This window comes from Aythya fuligula, chromosome 1 (assembly GCF_009819795.1).
Source record: "Aythya fuligula isolate bAytFul2 chromosome 1, bAytFul2.pri, whole genome shotgun sequence".
In the NCBI taxonomy this organism is placed as follows: domain Eukaryota; kingdom Metazoa; phylum Chordata; class Aves; order Anseriformes; family Anatidae; genus Aythya; species Aythya fuligula.
The window spans coordinates 80,389,021-80,411,057 of NC_045559.1; the positions used below are offsets into that span (position 1 = coordinate 80,389,021).

General features: G+C 39.5%; 2 protein-coding genes across 2 annotated transcripts in view; both read left to right on the plus strand.

The window, feature by feature from the left end:
* LOC116489709 (ovostatin-like) overlaps positions 1-3,745 on the plus strand; it is a 29,582-nt gene extending 25,837 nt beyond the window's left edge. Inside the window, exons 33-35 of the mRNA XM_032188332.1 lie at positions 1,225-1,296; positions 2,579-2,681; positions 3,693-3,745. Coding sequence (XP_032044223.1) covers positions 1,225-1,296; positions 2,579-2,681; positions 3,693-3,745 — 228 coding nt within the window. The remainder of the gene's footprint in view (positions 1-1,224; positions 1,297-2,578; positions 2,682-3,692) is intronic.
* Positions 3,746-18,098: 14,353 nt separating this feature from the next.
* The window catches only part of LOC116489778 (ovostatin), a 30,961-nt gene continuing 27,022 nt past the window's right edge, over positions 18,099-22,037 (plus strand). Inside the window, exons 1-5 of the mRNA XM_032188459.1 lie at positions 18,099-18,178; positions 18,716-18,899; positions 19,266-19,422; positions 20,895-20,947; positions 21,868-21,888. Of these exons, the coding sequence (XP_032044350.1) occupies positions 18,114-18,178; positions 18,716-18,899; positions 19,266-19,422; positions 20,895-20,947; positions 21,868-21,888 (480 nt within the window). The 5' untranslated portion in view covers positions 18,099-18,113. The remainder of the gene's footprint in view (positions 18,179-18,715; positions 18,900-19,265; positions 19,423-20,894; positions 20,948-21,867; positions 21,889-22,037) is intronic.

Consider the following 22,037-nt stretch of genomic DNA (forward strand, 5'->3'; position numbering starts at 1 on the left):
CCTTATCCTTTTCCTCTTTCTGTCTGATTAGGATGAAAGCTCATTTCTGGAAGTGATATAGGTATATATGCATTAACATAATGTGGAATATCCCCTGGTAGCTGGCCTCAGACACTCAGTCTGACCAGTAGCTGCCCCTGGTTCCTTGGTCTGCCACACACTGCCTTATACTGGCACTTGGACACCTTCAGGGCCACTCCAGCCACTCCAGTGTCTGGGACTGAGACCTCTTGCACCTACACATATGCATGGTGGGTACCTCCAATACATAGACCTTAGGTACGTAGTCAATAATATAGCTGGACTGGTATGTTTTCCCAGTTGCCTCATGTAGACACATACAGACACAAACACACACAAATAAGTCTCTCTGCTAGCTAGCCCAGACTGCTGGCCTATCCAGTATGTGACCCCAAGACCTTATTAGTGTCTCCAGTAACAGACCCAGACTTTCTGGTCCCTCCAAGTCAGATCCTCTGGTCTCTTCAGTATTTAGCCCAGACTTGTGGCTGCTTCAATACTTGGCTGCCAATCCACATAACTTGTTATTCCTGTTATTCCATTTTGATATACACTAGCAATCATGAAACTTAAACTCCGAGTAAACAAAAAGAACAATGCAATTTATTTTAGAATCTTCTCACAGCTTGGTGCATCTAAAAGCACGTATCATTCAGGCATGATTTTTTGATTTTCTTTTTGTCTAGAACTGTAAGACATTCATAACTTTTCTTTGGAAGATGAAACCCCATGATGATGACATTATTGACATCCCACTCATTGCATCCATTTGGCAAAAATAGCTTGTTTTAACATTATATTTTATTTTATTTTTTAATAGTAAAATAATTTTGTTCATGTAGTTTTCTAAAACTTTTTGGCTCTATTGTAATATTTTTAAAAAATATACTACAGAAAGCAAGTTAGTTCAACCTGCATAAATGATCGTGTGATTGTAAATTCTCGTTGAAATGACACTATACTTAAGCTGATAAGGAGACACACACACCAAACCTGACCAGTAAAACCAGGATAATTTTCATTCAGCTTGCCATTGTATGAAAACACCCAACTTTTTGCATTTTTTATTTTGGCCACTAGATGTCACGGTGGCACAACAGGAGCACAGCAACCACTTTAAACATTTTGCTAGCGTATAGCTATTTGTAAGTCTCCTTGACAAACCTCTTACGTTAAAATTGGTATCACTTGCCTTATTCATAGCTTCAGTACCAAGATTCTGTTGTGGATCGCGTAGACATCAAGAACAACCACATCTTCTTTTACCTTCAGAAGGTAAGTTTGGGAAGTTTCTTTTGGGTTTTGTTAAAATGGAAGTTTAAAATAGGCTCCCAGAGAAAAAGAAAAATCACATCAAAAGCAGATTAAGAATACAAACCTTAAAGAATTAAAGGGACTTTACCCTGTCCAACCTCCAGTAAGTAAGTTACCTAGAAATACAATAGTTGTAGTGTACTGTGAAGAGCTTTGTTACTACTTTTAATACATGAAGAATGCTATGTGATTGAATAACATTTTGCAAACATAGCAAAGTTGCATTCCATATTGCAAAAAATCATGGTCAACATAATATTCCTGAGCCGCTAAGTGACACTTTTCGTCATTTGATGAAAGCTGAAAGTGTATCATATGAAGTCAATATCATCCCCTCCCTTTTAGAGAGAGGTGTGTATGAAAAGAGTGCTCCTCCCACATCAGTGACATTAACAAAGGGAGTGAGGGAGAAGGAAGAAAATCAAAACACAAGGTATCTTAAAATACCGAAAGGGGAAGGAGGGAGGAAGCAAAATTAATTATATCTACCTTTTATACAATAATTGTTATCAGTTGGTCTGCAAGGATCTAGTAAGGAAGATCGGAGGCAGTATTCTGGATTCACAGAGAGCCTGAGATGTTGAGATGGAAAGGTTTACACAGCAGGGCACCAGTATTGCAGAAAGCTCTACAGAACCCCTGTCCATGGCTCCATTCCTATGAAGAGATCAGCAAGATAAAAACAAGAATAAATGGAGAGGAAAGCAGGGTCACAGTCCCAGACATACAGCAGAAAGCTTGAAGATGAAGAAGAGGAGTAAGGAGGAAAGTTTGGGTCTGGCTACAAGAGTATGGATTGAGGAACAAAATAATAGGGGGGGTTGGGAGCCTTGAATTCAATGTGATTAGAGGGAAAAAAAAGGGGGGGGGGAAGGTTCATAGGAAGGTGGTTTTAGCTGGAAAAAAGCAAGGAAATAAAATATCTACCTTTTAGTGAGAGGAAGAATGGTGATGTGCTGAAAGCTTCAGTAATCACAGAATGGTTGTATTATAGGCAATGGAAGTATGAAAAGAAAGAAGGAAAATAGCTCACAGGTTTAGCAACAAAACATATTTAGCAACAAAACATGTTTAGCAACAACATTTAAACAATTGTCTGATTTGATTTAAAGATTACAATCTGGAGAGAAGTGTAGAATGGTACTTTGTCATCTAGTCTGGCCCAGATGCATCTACTCAACCTTAGCCTCAGGACTAGACATGTAAAGAAAAAGTCCTCATCTTTTTGTCTTGCCAATTCCAGCTCTCCCAGAAAGCAATCAGCTTCTCCTTCAGTGTGGAGCAAAGCCTGCCTGTGTCAAATATCAAACCAGCAGCAGTACATATTTATGATTACTATGAAACAGGTAGGTGACCTCAGCAGACACACACGCACACCAAAAAAATAAAATAAAATAAAATAAAAAATAATAATTAAAAAATGTTTATCTCAGCATTTGCTGGGTGGGACAGTGGATTTTCCCTTACTGTCTCTGTGCAAGCTTCTCTTCATGTTTCTGCTGCTTTTATTTCTCTTTGTTAGAGAAGCAAGCTAGCAATTTTTCTGCTTTCTCTTACCAGACTGCAAAGGGTTTTCAGAAACATAGACAGCAGATGTCCCCATCTTTTCATTTCTTGCTTCATTTAAACATACAGCAGGTTAGAAAGTGATGTGTCATGAGTTGCTTTCCTGCAAATTACATACAAAAAGTTCCACTTTCTTTCCCCAGTTTGGACATGATGGTTAAAATCAGCAACCCAAAGACAACAGCATTCATGACTTCACTAATCTAGCTTGTCTCATATTTTTACTTTACATGGCCACCGTAAGCTGTGGTCAAAAAACTAGTCTATACTGGAATTCAAATACTTAAGTAGGAATGTCAGTACTGCTGAACTCAACAGAAGCTTAAGCATGTAATTAGAATATTAAGAGCCTGACCACCTTTCTAGATATGTCCTCAAGGAACTACAAATATATCAGGCATTACCCAATTGTGGCAGTTTTGTTATCAAAACTGTGCCTCAGGTTCTCAGAAGCTTTTCTCAAGTATAACCTAATGGTATAACCTTTGGGAACTATCTCAGCAGAATAGCAGCAGTATCCAGAGAATTCTCCCTGGAGTGCCTGTTCTACTACCCGATCCACATCCCATGTCATAACAGTAATGACATGTCCTCACAAACACTGTCAGAGGAGTGCATTAGGCACTGACTGTGCAGACCTGCAACTGAATGCCTTGACAACTGAAAGACCACAGCAAAATTTATAAGATGTTTTCCAATTCAGCATAATGTGTTAATCTTATGCACAGGGACTGGGGTCTGAATGATTTCTTACTCTCATACAACTGTCATCTTTCTTTTTTCCTTTCCAGATGAATATGCCCTTGCAGAATACCAAACACCCTGCTCTGCATCTTCCAACTGAAATCAGATACGTGCCAGAAGAAGTAATGGGTCAGAAGGTATAAAACAAGCATTTGTAGGGGAAGAAGAGGATAAGAGACTTGGTTGTTTATGGGGAGGGCAATGAAAAGTGTATAGAAGAATAAATCCCAGTGTGACATCAATTAAAATGACACATTCTGGCCCAGGCTTTAAAAATGTTTTGGGTCAGTGAGGATCAGAAACTGCAAATAAAGTGGTTTTCCTAATAAGGGAGATAACTGTGCAACCACCCATCTTTTTGGAAACTCGTCATATATTTCAATGGTAGCTTTATGTAAAAGTAAACTCCTGAAACATGTATTTTTGGCCACCGATTCCTCTTAAGAAACCTAAAATTAGGAGAATAATCTGTTGCTGCTTCTGTAGATTTTGATTTGTTTTGGTCTTTCCATTTATCCTGAAGGAAAACTCTGAAGAAATGACATTGATTCTCACATTTTTCCATGACAGAGCTTGGAGAATGTTGTTTACAGATGTTAGACTTCTAGTCACAGGAAGACAACTTTATGCAATTTTTACTTCCACTTGGAAAGAGGGATTCTCTCCAGATTAACATCTCATTTTTTACTGTTCTTTGGAATAAAACCTTCTGATTGATAGTCTCAATCTCCACTTCTTGCCATAAATGGGGACTGTAAGGTTCTTCATAAACTAAATGATTCATATAATTCATAGTCAGTCAGTGACAATGACTTACTGACATCAACGACATCTTCACTCAAAGGGTGGTGAGGCACTGGAACAGGTTGCCCAGAGAAGCTGTGGATGCCCCATCCCTGGAGGTGTTCAAGGCCAGGCTGGATGAGGCCTTGGGCAACCTGATCTAGTGGAAGGTGTCCCTGCCTATGGTGGGTAGGGGGAAGGGAGGTGGAATTAGATGATCTTTCATATTATTAGATGATCTTAAACATAATCAGATGGTCTTCTGTACTCTTTTAGTACAGAAATTTTTCCTAATATCCAACCTATACCTCCCCATTTCCTCTTGTCCTGTCACTTGGTGCTTGGGAGAAGAGACTGATCCCCACCTCACTATCAGTTCCTTTAAGGTAACTGTGGAGTGCAATAAGGTCTCCCCTGAGCCTCCTTTTCTCCAGGCTAAAAGAACCCAACTCCCTCAGCTGCTCCTCATAAGGCTTGTTCTCTAGACCCTTCACCAGTTTCATTGCCCTTCTTTGGACACACTCCAGCACCTCAATGTCCTTCTTGTAGTGAGGGGCCCAAAACTGAACACAGTACTTGAGGTGTGGCCTCACCAGAGCCAAGTACAGAGGGACAATCATTTCCCTAGTCCTGCTGGCCACACTGTTTCTGATACAAGCCAGGATGCCGTTGGCCTTTTTGGCCACCTGAGCACACTGCTGGCCTACATTCAACCAGAATTGACCAATACCCCCAGGTCCCTTTCCAGCGAGCAGCTTTCCAACCACTCTTTCCCCTACCTGTAGTGTTGCATGGGGTTGTTGTGCTAGAGCACTCCTACCCTGGAGCAAATCAGTGCTTGCACCTAACTTGGTGTCATCTGCAGACGTACAGAGGGTGCACTCAATTCCCTCATTCAGTTCATTGCTAAAGATATTGAAGAGAACTGGCCCCAGTACTGAGACCTGGGGGACACCTCTAGTGACTGACCTCCAGCTGGATATAACTCCATTCACCATGACTCTCTGGGCCAGGCCACCCTGCCAGCTTTTAACCCAACAAATCATACACCCATCCAAGACTTGAGCAGCTGGCTTCTTCAGGAGAATGCTGTGGTAAAAGGTGTCAAAAGCCTTACTGAAGTCTAGGTAGACCATATCCACAGCCTTTCCCCCATCCACTGAGTGCATCACCTTATTGTAGAAGGAGATCAGGTTCATCAAGCAGGACATGCCTTTGATAAATACATGCTGACTGTGCCTGATCCCCTTGTTGCCCTGTAGGTACTCTGTGATGTCACTCAAGATAATCTGATCCATAACCTTCCTCAGCACCAAAGGTAGACTGGAAGGCCTGTAGTTTTCCAGATCCTCATTCCAGTCCTTCTTGTAGATGGGCATCACATTTACTAGCTGACAGTTGACTGGGACCTCCCTTGATACCAGGACTGCTCATAAATAATGTAAAGTAGCTTGGAGAGCACTTCCACCAGCTCCCTAAGTACCCTCAAGTGGATCCAATCTGACCTCACAGACTTGTGTATGTCTAAGTGGAGTAGCAGGTCACTAAGCCTTTCCTCATGGATTGTAAGAGCTTCTTTCTGTTCCCTGCCCCTATCTACCAGATCAGGAGGCTGAATACCCGGAGAACAATCAGTCTTGCTGCTAAAGATTGAGGCAAAGAAGGCATTAAGTACCTCAGCCTTTTCCTCATCTCTTGTCACTATGTTTTCCCCCAAAATCCATTAAAGGATGGAGATTCTCCTTAGTCTTCCTTTTCTTGTTTATGTATTTATAAAAACTTTTTAAATTGTCTTTAACAGCAGTAGACAGATTGAGCTCCGGTTAGGCTTTGGCCCTTCTAACTTTCTCCCTGCACAACCTCATAACATTTTTATAGTCCTCCTGAGTGGCCCGCTCCTTCCAAAGAAAAAAACGTCTTTTTCTTCCTGAACTCCAACCACAGTTATTCCATTATTTTGCTAAGAGTTTATCAGGTCTCAGATCTTTGTACGAGGACTGCATTTCTTTAGAAGGAAGGTTGCAAGGAAACATCACACCTGTGTTGCAACCAAAGATGCCACTTTCTAGTCTGCAGTCTTCCCATTTTACCTCGTTACTTTCATTATTTTTCTACAGGAGACAGGTCTGGGCTTCAATAATGTTGGTTCCAAACAATTTACTAAAGGAAAGGATGTCATCCAAAGGGACACTGACAGGTTTGAGAGGTAGGCCCATGTGAACTTCATGAAGTTCAACAAGGCCAAGTGCAAGGCCTGCACCTGCATCGGGGCAATCCCAAGCACAAATACAGGCTGGGCAGAGAATGGATTGAGAATAGCCCTAATGAGAAGGACTTGGGGGTCTGGGTCAACGAGAAGCTTGACATGAGCTGGCAATGTGTACTTGCAGCCCAGAAAGCCAACTGTATCTTGAGCGGCATCAAAAGAAGCATGTTCTGCAGGTCAAGGGAGGTGACTCTCCCCTCTCTTCTGCTCAGTGTGGAGTGGCAACACAGCCTAGGGAAAAAAAAAAAAAAAAAAAAAAGTAGAATTCAGAGTAATTCGGCAACATCAGGACCTGGGAAAACTTGGAAACCAGCTGGACAGTTGTTCTAAACAGCGGAAGGTTTGGGCACAGGACCCTAAAGTGACACAATATTTTTGTGAATTTAAATGCAGGCTGATGTGGGATAAGTGCCTTGACATCCACAAAAACCTGAATCCATGCTCTGACTTTATTTTCAACTTTCCAAATATACCTCCTGACATTTGAAAGTGCCCAGAATTTGGCAGCTTTTCATGTGGAAACACAGTGCATACAGATAAGTCTGAAGGGGCCCTTGTAACGAAGAATATTTACAAGCACGTCATGTCATATTTTTGGATACTCTCCTGAGAAAAGACAGAAAAGGGGATGGGGATCATTCCTTTGGGTTGAATTTAGGTGCTGCTTTATTGAAGGACAGGAATAAATAGTTCTCTGGCAATTCCAAATGAATGCCATGCAATGTGAATGTCGAGAGCTTCTACACATTTTGAAAAAAATGAATAACCTTTTGAGAAAAAGATTTTGTGAGGTGGTTGGCTTTAACTTCTTCTAGTTCTGCTCAAAACCCAAAAGTCCTGTCCCCGGTATTTCTATCCCCATAAGAAACTTCCCCCTGAGCACAATATCTGACCTAAAAAGTCACACAAAACAATGTTTTTGTATTTGTTACAGATGGCCACTTGCTAAGGAATCAGCTATGACTCTGAGGACATTATGGTGCCAAGTTGCCTTTTTAGTGACCCCAGGCTCCTCCTCACTCTCCCATCCCTGTCAGCAGAGATTGTGTGAGCTTAAAGAGTGGTAAATCAGGCTAGTTCAAACCACTTTCTTCAGCTGTGTACACTCAATCTGCTGTAAAACAAAGGCCTTTGTTTAATGCCATTCCAATGAATGGTCAACTGCAAGACTGGTCAGATGGAAACTGATATGAAATGCAGCTTATTTCTAAAGCACAGCATTTAAATTTTGTTACAAATTACCAAAACACTAGGCTGAGAGGGAGTGGCTGTGACAATGTCAATGGTATCTAGCAAAATCTGCATTTTATAACCTTTTACATCTATAACTTTCCTGTTTTACCTCCAGTACATCTAGCGACCTAAAGACTGTTTCTCACGGAGCTTGCATCATGTGAAGTTGCTGATGAAGGAACTTGGGAGTTCACTCAAATGTAATATAAGTCTGACAAGTTAAACTATATCCCACTGTCTCAATTATTTGAAATTTTAATTTTATTTGTTTGTCATGAAGTAAAAAATAGTGCGTTGGGGCTGTTTCACCTGACTCACTGATATATCTATACAATCCCCTAGCTCACACAGAAAATTTGGGAAACTTGTCTGTCTCTATGTTATGTTGTTTGGTTCTTTCTCCCCATATTTCACTACCTAAGAAATTTAATTTTAAATTGATTTATGAGCTCCGTAATAAAGTCTTGATTCTTAAATAATGCAAAAAATTAGATGCTGCATAGAAAACTATGACAGTAACAAGCATGTCATCTTGCAGTTAGTCAGTTGTCCACTAAAATATTTTTCCATATGAGTTCCATATCTTCTCACATGGCTAAGCCACCTAGCTCCTGGTATCTCCTTACTAAAGCAGAATGCTTTCCTGTAGACAGAACTTACAAAAATATTACTTGAAAGAACAGAAAAAGATACAGAGCAAATACAGAGGAAATCTGACTTTATGTCTCTGACTCAGTAACTATTCAGGTGAATCCTTCAGCTCAGTCACCTTCTATAAAGTTTTGATCAGTGCTGGAGACTTTGCTGAGCTCATGGTCAATATATTAGCCCTGCCTATTGTCACTCAGAACAAACATATGCAACATTACTAGCAGTGTTTCACATTGAGAGGCGTCTCCAACAATTAAGCTGTAATTTTTTCTTTCCTTTAACTTATTGCTTCCTTCTTGTCACATTCTCTCTGCCTTTATTTGAGAAAGCCAGCTGAATTATATCAGCAAGGAGTCCCTGATCAGAGGCTAATTGGCCAGAGAACTAGGGAGGGAAACAAGAATGAAGAAGGGACAGATAACTCTTCTTCAGTATTTCAAAGGAAGATCTGTGTGTTCCTTCTAGGTAGCCTTCACAGCCTTCAGTATTGCTGTATCTTCTTTGAATAACACCAGGCTGTTATTTAATTTTAGACCAAATCCACAGACTTTTTTCTCTTTCCTCTGGTGTCAGTGGAACAATTGACTGTTGAAGATATTAGCTTTCTCTTCACTACCTTCACAATGGGAACCACTGAATAAAACCACTGAACTAATATCTGCTTTGTACTCTGGGTTTTTATTGGGAGAGGAAAATTTTTGTATGTGCTTATATAGTGTCTTCTTGTGTGGACCTTGCTTCTGGAAAGAAGCCTGAACTACTCATTTAACTGTACATCCATTTTACATCCTATGGCAACTTTAGATCTCCAGCTTGCATGGCTTTACTAGAGAATTTTTATGTGTCTGTTCCATAATTTGTTTTTATTTCACTTGTCAAAGTAAGGCTTGGACTGGTTTTGTCCTAGAGAAAATATTCCTGGAAGAGACAAAAAATGGTCCATTTAACCTCATCACACCAGGAAAAGTCTAGAATTAAACAGAATTACTTAGCAAGTCTGCTATCTGTAACTTGTGTCCCAGACTGACTACATATCATGAAGCACTTTTTTTGAAATGCACCTAACATCTGAACAGAGTGATGACCTTGTTACTTAAATGGTTGAAATGAACCTTTTCTGAATAGTTTTGACAATTCATTCCAGACCTTTCCAAATGATCAGAAGTAGGAGATGTACATCTAAGAAATAATCAAGGATTACGCCAAATCATTTCATTTAGTTTTAGTCCTCTGTGTCTCTTTCCTAAGTTTCACTTAGTCTTCCCAGACTAAATAGGAAAGCTAGGGGAATGTATGCTTTCACTATTACCACTGTTTACAGGATCACCTCTTAGATCATGCTAGTCCATGACATCTCTCTTTGTTTGATATAGAAACAGTAGGAGTGTAACAAGAACAATGCTAAGTCACTGAATCCCCTCCAAGCATTCATATTCAACCAAACCAAGTGTCAACAAGCATAAAAAACTCACGAGACAACAATGAAAAAAAGTCATGTTAGATGTAAAACTCAGACAAAAGGGTTTAACTCCTGAAAGGCCAAAGGAAAAATGCATTGGGTTCAGTGTCTTGCTAGTGATCAAATTCTGGAGGGAGCTGCTATACTCATTACACTCATGAGTCTATCCTCATTTTATACTTGAATAGCTGTAGGATAATGTCATTGAGTTACAGCTTACAGAAACTAGCTGTGTCAGAAGAATGTAGCTTGCTTATCTTTAGCAGTCATCAATTTGAAGCTTATTTTTTAATTCTTTATACTTTTTTAAAACTTAAAGCCTAAGTATAGCTAAGATAAGTGCAGAAGACACTTAGGAAAAGGACTGACCCTACATATTAAAGATTATGAGAAAAAAAAATCCTCTTTTATATTTTCTGAGGCCTGGGGAGCTTTTATTTTCCTTAATTGCTCAAAATTAGCAATTCACTTCAGAAAAACTGTCAACAATTTACTATTTCATGAAAAAAAAAAAAAAAAAAAAAAAAAAGAACCATGTTTTCCATGTTTTTACTGGAAACAAAGCACTTCCACCCTAGATAGCTTCAAAAATCTTGATTCCCCCCAACAGAAAAGGCTGAGAGTTTTGGTTTGTGCTCTTATTTGTGCTCAGGAGGGACTGTTCTAAGGCTTTTCTGAAGGATTGTTCTTTTTGTGGTTGTATTTAGCAATATCACTTCTACAGCAGGCCAATTTATGCCTGAATAGTGTCCAGAAGGTAGAGTTTTCTACGTCCAAACATCCCTCATATTATAATAAAGAGAAAGCTTGAGGGATATCATTTCCCTCTGTGGTGTCTGTTGAGCAAGTGTCTTTGGTCACATAGATCATTCAATCAACTCACTGAAAGGCAGAGTGCATTGTTTGGCACAGGTATCACTAATGAGTAATATTAAAATGTGGTATTCTAAGAAACACTTCAGGTTCTAGATTTTTTAACATTTTCTGTGCTATTGAAAAACTAGGAACATCTTTAATACTCACTCAAACAGTCTTGATGCTTACTTTTCCCAGTTGTGAATGTCTTCTCTAGTACATCCCAGTAAATAATGAATACCTCATTAAGCCAAAGCCTGGCTTTGCACCTTCACTGCAGAGAGCTCAGGTGAAAAATCACTCTGCTCTTACTTACTCTGCAGGTGGAACCGGTGCAGTAGTCCACTCCTTTTTTGGTTGAGGTTCTAAGAATGTATTTGGAGCTGAAATTGGCAAACGTGCAAATACCTGAAGCTTTACCAAAAACTGCATGTTTTTTTGAAAATGAGCTCCAAAATTAATAGTAAAATAAAATTAAAAATAAAATAAAATAAAATAAAATAAAATAAAATAAAATAAAATAAAGTAAAATAAAATAAAATAAAAATAAAAAAAGAAACTTCTGGCCTTATCTGAAATAGATTTGTGGGTGACTCAGGAATTAGTTTTTCAATGGCAGCTTCCTGGACATTGATATTTAGAACAGGAGATTAATAAATAAGCAATTTAATTATAGGATCGGAAGATGGGTTTCAAAGCATTAGAGCTCCAGTAACAAGAGTACATATTTGAATAAAAATTAAAATGAACAGTAAAAGAAATGCTGGAAAAAATACAGTGAATGAGCACTCTTGAGGCCCAAAACTGAATGTTTTCCAGATCTATTTAAACATACTAGTCCTAACCACACTCCCATTTCTTTTGCGGATGATTCTTCAAATATAAAGTGCTGCCAGTGTCAGTGGTGAGCTCACAAAATAGGTTGAAGAACTATAAGCCTATCACTATGTAGTTCAGGAAAAAGAAATTATTGAAAGCCAGAGCAAAGGTGATAGTAGAGACTCTGGAAGCTTTCCTCAGAAGCGAGAACTCCCATGCCTTTGCCACTTGGCAGAATTTCTATACAATTCATGTGAAAGCAAAGTGACTGTGCTCTCCTCAAGCTAGCAACAAGGGATGACTTTACACATGGACGTGACTCTTCAGTCACTTGCTGATGTCCACTCAGGGCTCTCCAGCTCTCCAGCAGATGTTTTTTGCCTGGCACTAGTGTTTTATTAGGTAGTAGCCTTAAAAAACACCTAGCTCTTTAAAAGGGAAAACTAAGCAGCAGGGGCTTTCTCTGACTCACTGTTTGCCTGAAGCTGACTTGTTTCCCCTCAGCCTACTTGGAAGCCTCAAATGCTTGGAAATATAATAGAAGATAATTAGGAATGACAGCACTTTTTCAAGACAACATCCTCCTATATGTTCTGTGCAGTGCTAAACAGTTCAATGTATAGCTGCAGAATACATTAGCACTGGAGAGGAAGCAGAAATAGCCTTTCTGTTTGAGGAATGAGTACAGAACACTTCTCAGGCATAAGGTCAGGGGTGTAAGGCACAAACACAGGCTCTCCCTGGGGGAAATCCTTGAAGTAGTGCAATTATATTGGGTAACACAAGAGTATTGTTGTGCTGCCAAATAGATAATAATAACAGATAAAGGGAGAGAAAGCTGCAGGCTCTGAATTGCATGCCTCCCATAACGTATCTGGAACAAGCTCAATTTCTATTATATCATAGTGGAAAGGTTTTTTTGTTTGTTTGTTTTGTTTTGTTTTGTTTGTTTGTTTGTTTGTTTTTTGTTGTTTTCAATAAACAAAATTAATTTGGAACTAGGTATTGGTCAACAGCAAATGTTCAAAGTGGCTCCTATGTATCATAAAGGGACTGTAGTCTCAGACATTTGGTGTTATCATAGAATCGCAAAATCACAGAATTGTAGGGGACATGTAAAATACGTAAAGGCATTACTCCTCCACCATTCCCTCCTCACAGCCCAAGTTGCTGTTCAGAGGGATGTTTGAGAGCTATTGTGTCAAGAGCAGCCACAACTCCATGAAAGAAACTTAGGGGTAGAATTATGTCCATAAAACCTTTTTAGGCTTCACACTCTGTTGGATGACATCCCAAGGGGAAACAAAACTCCTAGATCTCCCCTCTCAAATAATTCCAGAGAAGAAGGAAGCCCAGTCTTGCGAGCAGAGAAAAGTTATGGCAATTTGAAAGCCTCAGACAGCTAATTCTTTCTATGTGGGACTGTTAGTAGTTGTCACTTAAACTTAAAGCAAATGCTTCTACTTACAGAGGGCAAAACTTAGGGCTCAGGAGACAGGAGAGTTATGTGTATCTGTAAAGCAGAAACAAGGAGTCACAATTTTCCTGACGAGCTGAAAAGTCAGAGAATGTGTTTGGCACACGTCAGCGTGCTAAAGAGGGCTTTTAGCTTCAGGTGCCTTGCTAGCCAGGAGAGCAAAGTACACAGCAACATCATGTGCAGCTTGTGTCACAGCATTTGGTAAACAAGAAAGCCTCTCAGTACCAACTATGAGCTGAGGAGTGTTAGCATGGGATGTTTAAGGAGGGAGCATGCAGTCAGCTCATTGTCTCACCAGAGAATATCAATTAACTAGCTATATTTTTGGAAGTCCATGTCAGAAGTTCCTGTCTTGATGTATCTAATTAATCCCATCCTTCCAAGGAAAGCACTAAAACAGTAAAGTACCTCATGAACAAGTACAGACTAACTTGATAGCCGAGCTGTACTACAATGTCTGTAGCTTAGCCTAAGCTCTGCAAGGTAAGCTATGTATAAGTAGGAAACATAATTTCTTTAATATACCATTATCCATTCAGGTTTTTGCAGGATCAGAGACAGTAGTGAGACTCCAACTGTACCCAACTTTGACAGGCATGTTTGCCAGTAAAACTGCATATTAAGGACAGTCTTACTACTTCAGCTCACACATGGTTATGTCTGCTCACCTAGGCCTCATCACACAGGAAGATAAAGGTGCCAGTTTTGAAAATAGGTTCTAGATGATCCATCAACACTCATATGAGTCATGAGTGTAACAGAATCCTTGCAACTGGCTGACTATCGCATAGCACCTTTTAAACCACTGCCTCTTCTGGAAGTGAAAACATCACAGACCACTGAAATGAATTTCAGCAGCCCTCCCTCTACCACATTTTGTTGAATGAAATTCTATTACTCATCAAAATCACTGCTAGCTGTGACAATTCCTCCAGTGATACACTCATTTCCTATAATGAGCTCACTGTTCTTTTGGCTAGCTTTGCTGGTAGGGAACTTTTCCAGGGCCCATGTATCTTAGAACAAAGAAGGAAATCTTGCATGCTTGACTAGAGACCCTATTGGTCAAGCAGGACTTTACCAGCAGTTACCGTGTTTCAACATTGTTCCCCAACCACCTGGGCCAAACCAAGCATTTCGACCTTTAGTATCCTAAACAAATTGTTACAACCTAATCTGCTTACAGAAAGTTTTATAGGAAGCATAGTCAAAGTCACATATTGCTTCAGTGCTTTTCAATTAATTCATGTAGCTGTAATGACTAAGTTTCTTTGTGTTGATCCTCCTGTGAATGCAGCAATTAACTGATTTACAAGAAAAGTGCCAGTGTCTACACCACAAAAATAACAGTTACAGATTTTGTAGGCATATCCAAGTCAGCTTCAGACTGCCAGCTGCTAGCAAGGCAATCATGGAACTCCTCAAACAGGCTTTGCCAGAAGTCATGCCACTACCTCACTACTGCAGTGCTCAGCTAGCCAGTTTAACATTGCTCTGCTGTACTGTGCAAACTCCCAAAGAACTGCCACTCTCCTTTCCTACATTACTTCTGTCAAATACAAAGAATTATTGGAATATGACAATAAACTGCAAAAGAAAGAAGTACTATAATGAAATTAAATGTGAGCAGCTACAAATACAGCAAAATAAAAATAAAAATAAAAAACACAGAACTCCAGAGACTACTGGAATTTTCCAAGAGCCATTTCATGACTCCCACAGGGAAAAATAAATAAATAAAACATAGGGCTCTGAGCAATAATAATGAGTAAAATTTGAGGTCAGGTCACTCCCTGATGCAGAAGTCACTGTGACCATATCTCTTGGGGGTTCTGGTAGATGAAAGGCTTGACATGATCCAGCAGTGTGGACTTGCAGCCCAGAAGGCCAACTGCATCCTGGGCTGCATCAACAGAGAAGTGGCCAGCGGGTTGAGGGAGGTGATTGTCCTCCTCTGTTCTGACCTTATGAGGCCCCACCAGGAGTGCTGTGTCCAGATCTAGGGCCCCCAGCACAAGAAGGATGTGGGGCTGTTAGAGAAGGACCAAAGGAGGGCCACAAAGATGATCAGAGGGCTGGAGCACCTCTCCTACAAAGAAAGGCTGAGAGAGCTGGGGATGTTCAGCCTGGAGAAGATAAGGCTCTGGGAAGACCTCATTGCAGCCTTTCAGTACTTAAAGGGGTCTTATAAAAAGGATGGAGAAGGACGCTTTACTCAGATAGACAATGACAGAAGAAGGGGGAATGGTCTTAAACTAAAAGAGGATAGAATTAGATTAGACATTAGGAGGAAGACCAGACTAGATAGGTCCTCGGTCCACCTGACATAGTGGGTGGCATCCCTGCCATGGCAGAGGGGTTGGAGTTAGATGATCTTTAAAGTCCCTTCCAACTCAAGCCATTCTATGATTCTATGATTTCTTGTTTGCTTATTTCATAATCACCTTCTCCATTATGATTAGTGGAAAATTTAAACTAACATAGTGAATTGTTTGGACATAGGATGCATGGATGATTTCTGTCCCACATTTGGTTACCATTCAGAAGGCATATATGCACAGAAGACATTGTGGTTAGTGCCAGTTCTTGAAGATACGCATGGACTTTCTAAACAAAGCCACAATCCGACCTATAAATGGGCAAAACAAACTTCATTATAACAGGAAGTTAAAACTTTCACAGCTAATCTATCCTACCTATACAACATTTGAATGTCACCTAACCCACCTGATCTTTTGTTTACACTTTCAAAATTAGCCTCAGAAAATTATCTGTGCAGGAATACATGACTGCAATAATTATCAGATGGACCTCTCTGAAGTGAATATTTTATTACCTGAGTGAATAATTTATTACCATAATTACCTGAGAAATTCAGGAAGAGCAAGAACATGCAATATAAGCCATTACTTATTTTACAATGTCAACTCTAGTTCAAGTCTTTGATAGTGAGTTTGTTTTTGACAGCTCATGGTATGGGTATCTTGTTACAGAAAAAAAAAAATAAAGAAAAAAAAATCTTAGTGAAGCTTCTGAATTGTTAACACAGGTAATCCCCTTTAATTGTTAGGACAAGGAACTTGTCTTTCAGAGCAGAATATCAGAATGTTGTCTGTGGTCTAAGCAACCATAGCATGCCACAAACAAAGCTCTGGGTGACCACTATTTGCTGCTGCCCTGTTTCAGTTTTGTATTTTTTGATGCTCTGTGAAAATTTACAGACATAAAGGGAGAAAGTTTCATAGCTGTCCTGGGTGGCACACCCTACCACTCCCTACATCACATTTTAGCAGTAAACAAGAAGAGGCAGTCACAGAGTTTATCAGGAAAACAGAGAAAAGTATGCTTTTTTGAAGATGCCTTTGAAACCATATCTCTCTTTAATAAATTTTACCCATTCTGCTAATATGTAGTGGGGGGTTGACACTTCCAACATTCAAGTACCCACCCTGCCTTTTGCTCACTTCCCTCTCCTGAAGAATGGAGAGAAGAACAGAAGGAAGATAAAAATATTTGATTCAGATAGACAGTTAATAAGAAAAGCAAAAATGTTCACATAGAAGTAAAGAAAAAAGAGGAATCTATTCACTAGTTTCCATTGGCAGGCATATGTCCAGCCACTAGGTGGGAAGCAGGGCCTCAGTACACATAGCAGCTTCTTGTGAAGACAAGTGACTTAACTACAAATGTTCCCCCTCCTCCTCCTTTACCCAGCTTTTACTGCTGAGCACGAAGTCGCTTTGGTCAGTTGGGTCCTGGCTGTGTCTCCTCCCACTTTCTTGCACACCCCCAGCCTAATGACTTTTTTTTTTTTTTTTTTCTGGGAGAGAAAGAAAACCTTGACACTGTGCAAGCACTGTTCACCAACAGCCAAAACACTGTTTTATCAACACTGATTAGCCACATATGCAAAGCACAGCACTATACAAACTGCTTTGTGAAGAAAGCTGGCTTCATAAATTTATCCTAGCCAGACCCAGTACACATACACATAGTACAATATGAATGGGAAGGTAATTTTTCTTCATCCCCCAAAAAAAAAAAAAAAAAAAAAAAAAAAAAAAAAAAATCTCTTTGGCTCTTTGGCTGAAAGTAGATTTTTTTCCCCTAAAAACAAACCAAACCAACCAACCAACCAACCAAAAATACATTACACACATACATACAAAACAAAAACAAGCAAACAAACAAACAAAAACTAAGTAGCTTCCACAGAGGTGTAAAAACTAGAACCCTGAGAAACTCAAAAATGCTATCCTGAGGATCTACCAACTGGCTAATTTCAGGCTGAAATAAAACAGACTTCAACAATACTGCAAAGTGCTTAATGGACAGAGATTAGTCCATCTCACCAATATTCAAAATATCTAAGAAGGAAGAGAAAAGAGAGGCCAACACATTATTTTAAACAGAATCAGGTGTCAAAGCATAGAAAACTATTCTACTTCACCCCGACTGGGAATCCAGGAGGTAAATTACAAGAATGAAGGGATAAGCCCTCAAATATTAATGTAGTTTGACAGGCTCCTTCTGTTTTAGGTCATTTCATTGTTTTCTGTTCCAAGTATCAGCATAAGAAGAAAAGCCCCTCACCTGAAAACAAGACTGCTAAGGACACTTTGTGCAGACATTCAGAGAAATGCAGCAAAGTGTTGCTATCTGGAGACAGTGGGTTGGTGGTGTAGTTTGCAGTAGGGCTAGGGGAGGTTCTTGAAGGAATTAGGATAGACTAGGATCTCCACCCCTTACTGCAATTATAAAGGCACTAGCATCTAAGGAAGGAACCAGAGAGGAGTTGAAGGGCCAACTCGTTTCATCTGGAGCTCTTGGTGAGGAATGTTGCAGAACTGTTAAAGTAGCAAGCAACGCATTACTTCTTGGGAAGAGAATTTATCTCTTTCTTCTGTTTCCCAGTGAGAAAAATGTGGTTGAAGTTTCTTCTGGCTATTGTCCTCCTGCATGTAACAGCTGGAAAGGAACCTGAGCCGTAAGAACTACCATATTATTACTAATAGTATTCATTGTAAGGCTTTAAAGACAGTGCTAGTTGATGCCACTACTTTTACTGTAAATATTAAATACTGTTATGACTCATCTTTCATATCTGGAGAGCTAAGTTAACCTGGAGTGTGGACATCAAATGAATGGTTCTCATTAAAAACCAAGCAGACCTTCCACCTGTTGAAGAAATTCCAGAGAAGTTGATGTTTGTGTTCAGAAAGGACAATAGCAGTAGTAGCAACAATATACTTTGCTAAAAGCAGAAAAGCAGATGATTCCAGGAGTAAGGTGATGGGCTAAAGTGTAACAGTAGGGAGCACTGGCAGAGCTGTGTGGGGAAACAAAGGCTGAACTTGTCGGGAGCTGTAGGGCAGAAGTGGGGGGCACCAGCAAGAGTGTCTTATGTTTTTTCCAAACCAACCAGCAGGTATTGAACAATACAAACTCTTTGCATTTGTTTCTTCCTGTTGAGGCTGTTTCTCGATTCTCTATGATGTGATCACTGTGCTGTTGGATCTCACAGGCAGTATGTTCTGATGGTGCCTGCTGTCCTCCAAAATGACTCTCCAGGCCAGGTTTGCCTACAGTTCCTCAACCTCAATCAAACGATATCTGTTAGAGTCATCCTTGAGTATGGTGCTGTTAACACCACTATTTTTGAGAAAACCATGATGGCAAGCAATGATCTACAGTGCTTCAACTTCACGGTAAATTAATTTTAGTCTATGTCCTAATGGAAAAGTTAACTTGTTGGAACGGCTGATGCCAGAGGCTTATAGGAAATGTAGGGAGGGTCAAGAAAGAGCAGGAAGGGAACAAGAAGCAGTAGAAATAAGACACGTTGAAGAAAAAAAAAGGAAGTGGAGAAAAGGTACGTAGTGACAGACAAGGAGAGATTTTTAATAGACATAAGAAATGTGAAAGGTTCAAGAAAGACATTTCAGATGATGGGAGTGAGATGGGTTTCTCTTTTTAGGAGTCTAGTCCATGGGTAGTCCATGGGTGTTCAACAGGTTCTGGAGCAAATGACTTTGAGACTAGCGTCGTCCCTTTGTTTTCTTGTTTCCTTACAGATTCCTCCTGTCAATTCTGTCCCACTGGCTTTCATTTCCTTCTCTGCCAAAGGCACCACAGTTAACCTGGAAGAGCGGCGGTCAGTGATGATTTGGAATGCAGAGAGCTTTGTCTTTGTGCAGACAGACAAACCCATCTACAAACCAGGACAGAGTGGTGAATATCTGTTTAGTTGATGGCATTTTCCTTATGCAATTTCTTCAGATAAAATTTTTATGAAGGGTATTCCTCAGGCTGAGTTACAATCTGGACACCTTCAGAATTTCTGTTAAAACCATGCTGGGTGTTTGCTGTGAAGTTCAGAGAGTCATCCTCAGGATGGCAGAAGACTACCGTCAGACAGTCTCTATTCATTTTATTTGTCCCTTCCTCAATTAAGAGAAGAGGGGAGCTTTTACTGCTGTCATTTCATTCCTGGTAACAAGCCAAGCAAGTAGAAAGAAGTGATAAGATCACTATTTATATTGCTGGCTGAAACAATGCTCCCACAGTCTGTGATACTAGTCAGCTTCAAAGACCGACAAAAGACCAAGACCATGATTTAAAAATGAAATACAATTTTTTATTTTTTTTTTTTTAAATAAAAGATCATGTTATTTGCCCTCAGTTCTCATAGCTTAGGACTTTATATACATATATATATATATATATATATAATTTATTTTTTTCCTGCAAAGTTGAGACATTTATGCTATTTAGCTATCCATACTTCTCATCTTGCTGTAGAGCAGAACTCCACATACACAAAGCCCTATTTATTCCCATCAATTTCTTAATTCACTGCTAGGTTTTAAGGTTTCTAAAACAACATTGTGGGAAACACTGAAAGAATATTTCTTTCCAGAGGTAAGCCAAATAACATAGCAGTTAGACTGGATCATCTATATTTTAATTGGGGATGAGTTCTGTCTTAACAGATTGCAGAAAGGAAAGCTTACCAATCAGAATTTGGTTCCACCAAGGCGTCTCACAAACACAGACTGATTATTTGACAGATTGTTTGGCACTGAGGTGGGGGGAAGCAGTAGGTTAAATTGAATGAAAAAATAATGGTTTGTAAGGACATTTTTGAAGCATGCTTGTTTCTGTTTTTTATTGTGTAGTGATTGTCATTCTTTCAGTTCTGCTCTTGTAAAAAAAAAAAAAAATTAAAAATGTGTACAAGATGAGAACAAACTTAACTAACAAGGATTGTACTGCATTAGGAAAAACTGACACTTTGCTGAGTTGCAGTAATATTAGGAGCTTTCATATGTTCAAAGCAATAAACCTCACTTTAGAGACTGGGTAATGAAGAGGAACAAATTTGCTTACATCACGCAGACAGCCACAGAAAGAATTATGGCAGTCAGTTGAGACTACCTGACCTGCACTGCAGTGCAGCCATCCCCTTTCTCTGAGGTTAAGCAAACTTTCATGAAAGAGTGAGAATACAATGCTGGGGGAAAGTGCACTCAGCAAAGTCCCCATAGCATTCTTTTATCTTCAGATGCATTTTATTACTTACATCCTGTGCAAGTGGGTTTGTTAGAAGATCCAATGAAACTGGAAGTGCTAATAAAAGCAAAAACTCATGCTCAGCTAAATTAGCTCCAGTACCGTTAATGCCTTGTTCCATGTCTTTCCAGTGATGTTTCGTGTTGTTGCTCTGGATTTCAATTTTAAACCTGTTCAAGAGATGGTGAGTGATGTGAAATATTTCCCTGTATTTAAAATTACTGGGACACAAACTCCCCTCAGATTTTAAGTAAACAGTTTGCTGTGGGAAAAAAAAAAAAATAATAAATAAATAAATAAATAAGAGTTTTTGCAGAGACTACATGCGAAAAGTAAACAAGATTTCCTAAGCAGGTGATATGTTCTACCCTTACCTTACAGTCACATGTAACTGGACAAGTCTGTAGCAGATTGCACTCCTGACACAAGACCTCTTGCTACTGCTGGGAAAGAGGCTTTAAAAACCCCCTGCCTTTGTGCTGCAGACATTATTTATAGCTCTGACTAGAAAGCCCACTTGACAGTCTCCTGCTATTACCATTCAGCAATTGTTGCTTGCAAAAATAGGCAAGTCAACCACCTATGGTACTTTGCTCGTTTTAAAAAAGAGGAAATGAAAAGACTTACCATGACTGTTTATTTCATCAGTGACACTTTTTTTCATTGCCAGTAAGCTGTCTTCATGCTAATGGTACATAACACAAGAGATGGAGGGATTTTACTGGCCTCTTTTCATGTAGTTGTAAAGCAGAAGACAGCACAGTGTTACCAAAAAACCTGGTGCTATATAAACAGAGGGAAGATGTAAGATCAAAGAAGCCCAAATCATGATTTACATGCACCACTGTAACTCTGCATAATCAACTGCTTCTGATTTCCCCTAAATCCAATATGATCAGAGCCTGTCCCAACATTATCATTTCATCCGGTCCCTTGTTGTAATCTACTTATTGATGCAGAATTGCTATGAAAACTGATTATGAGATCTAGAATTATACTTCTTATTAGTTAGGCAGTCCTCACAATCCTGGAGAAAAATAATTTGTGTTTGTTCAGACATCTAATTTCTTCTCCCATTTTTTTTTTTTCTTTTTCCTTTTTCAGTACCCCTTGATCGCTATTCAGGTAGGAGATTTTTCCCTTTGTAATGTACCACACTTACAAACAAAAAATCTAGAGCACATATGCTTATATTAGTTTATGTTAAGCCATATCCTGCTCATGAATACACTGGCAGAAATTAACAGAAACTCCATAAAATTCCAGGATGCTGT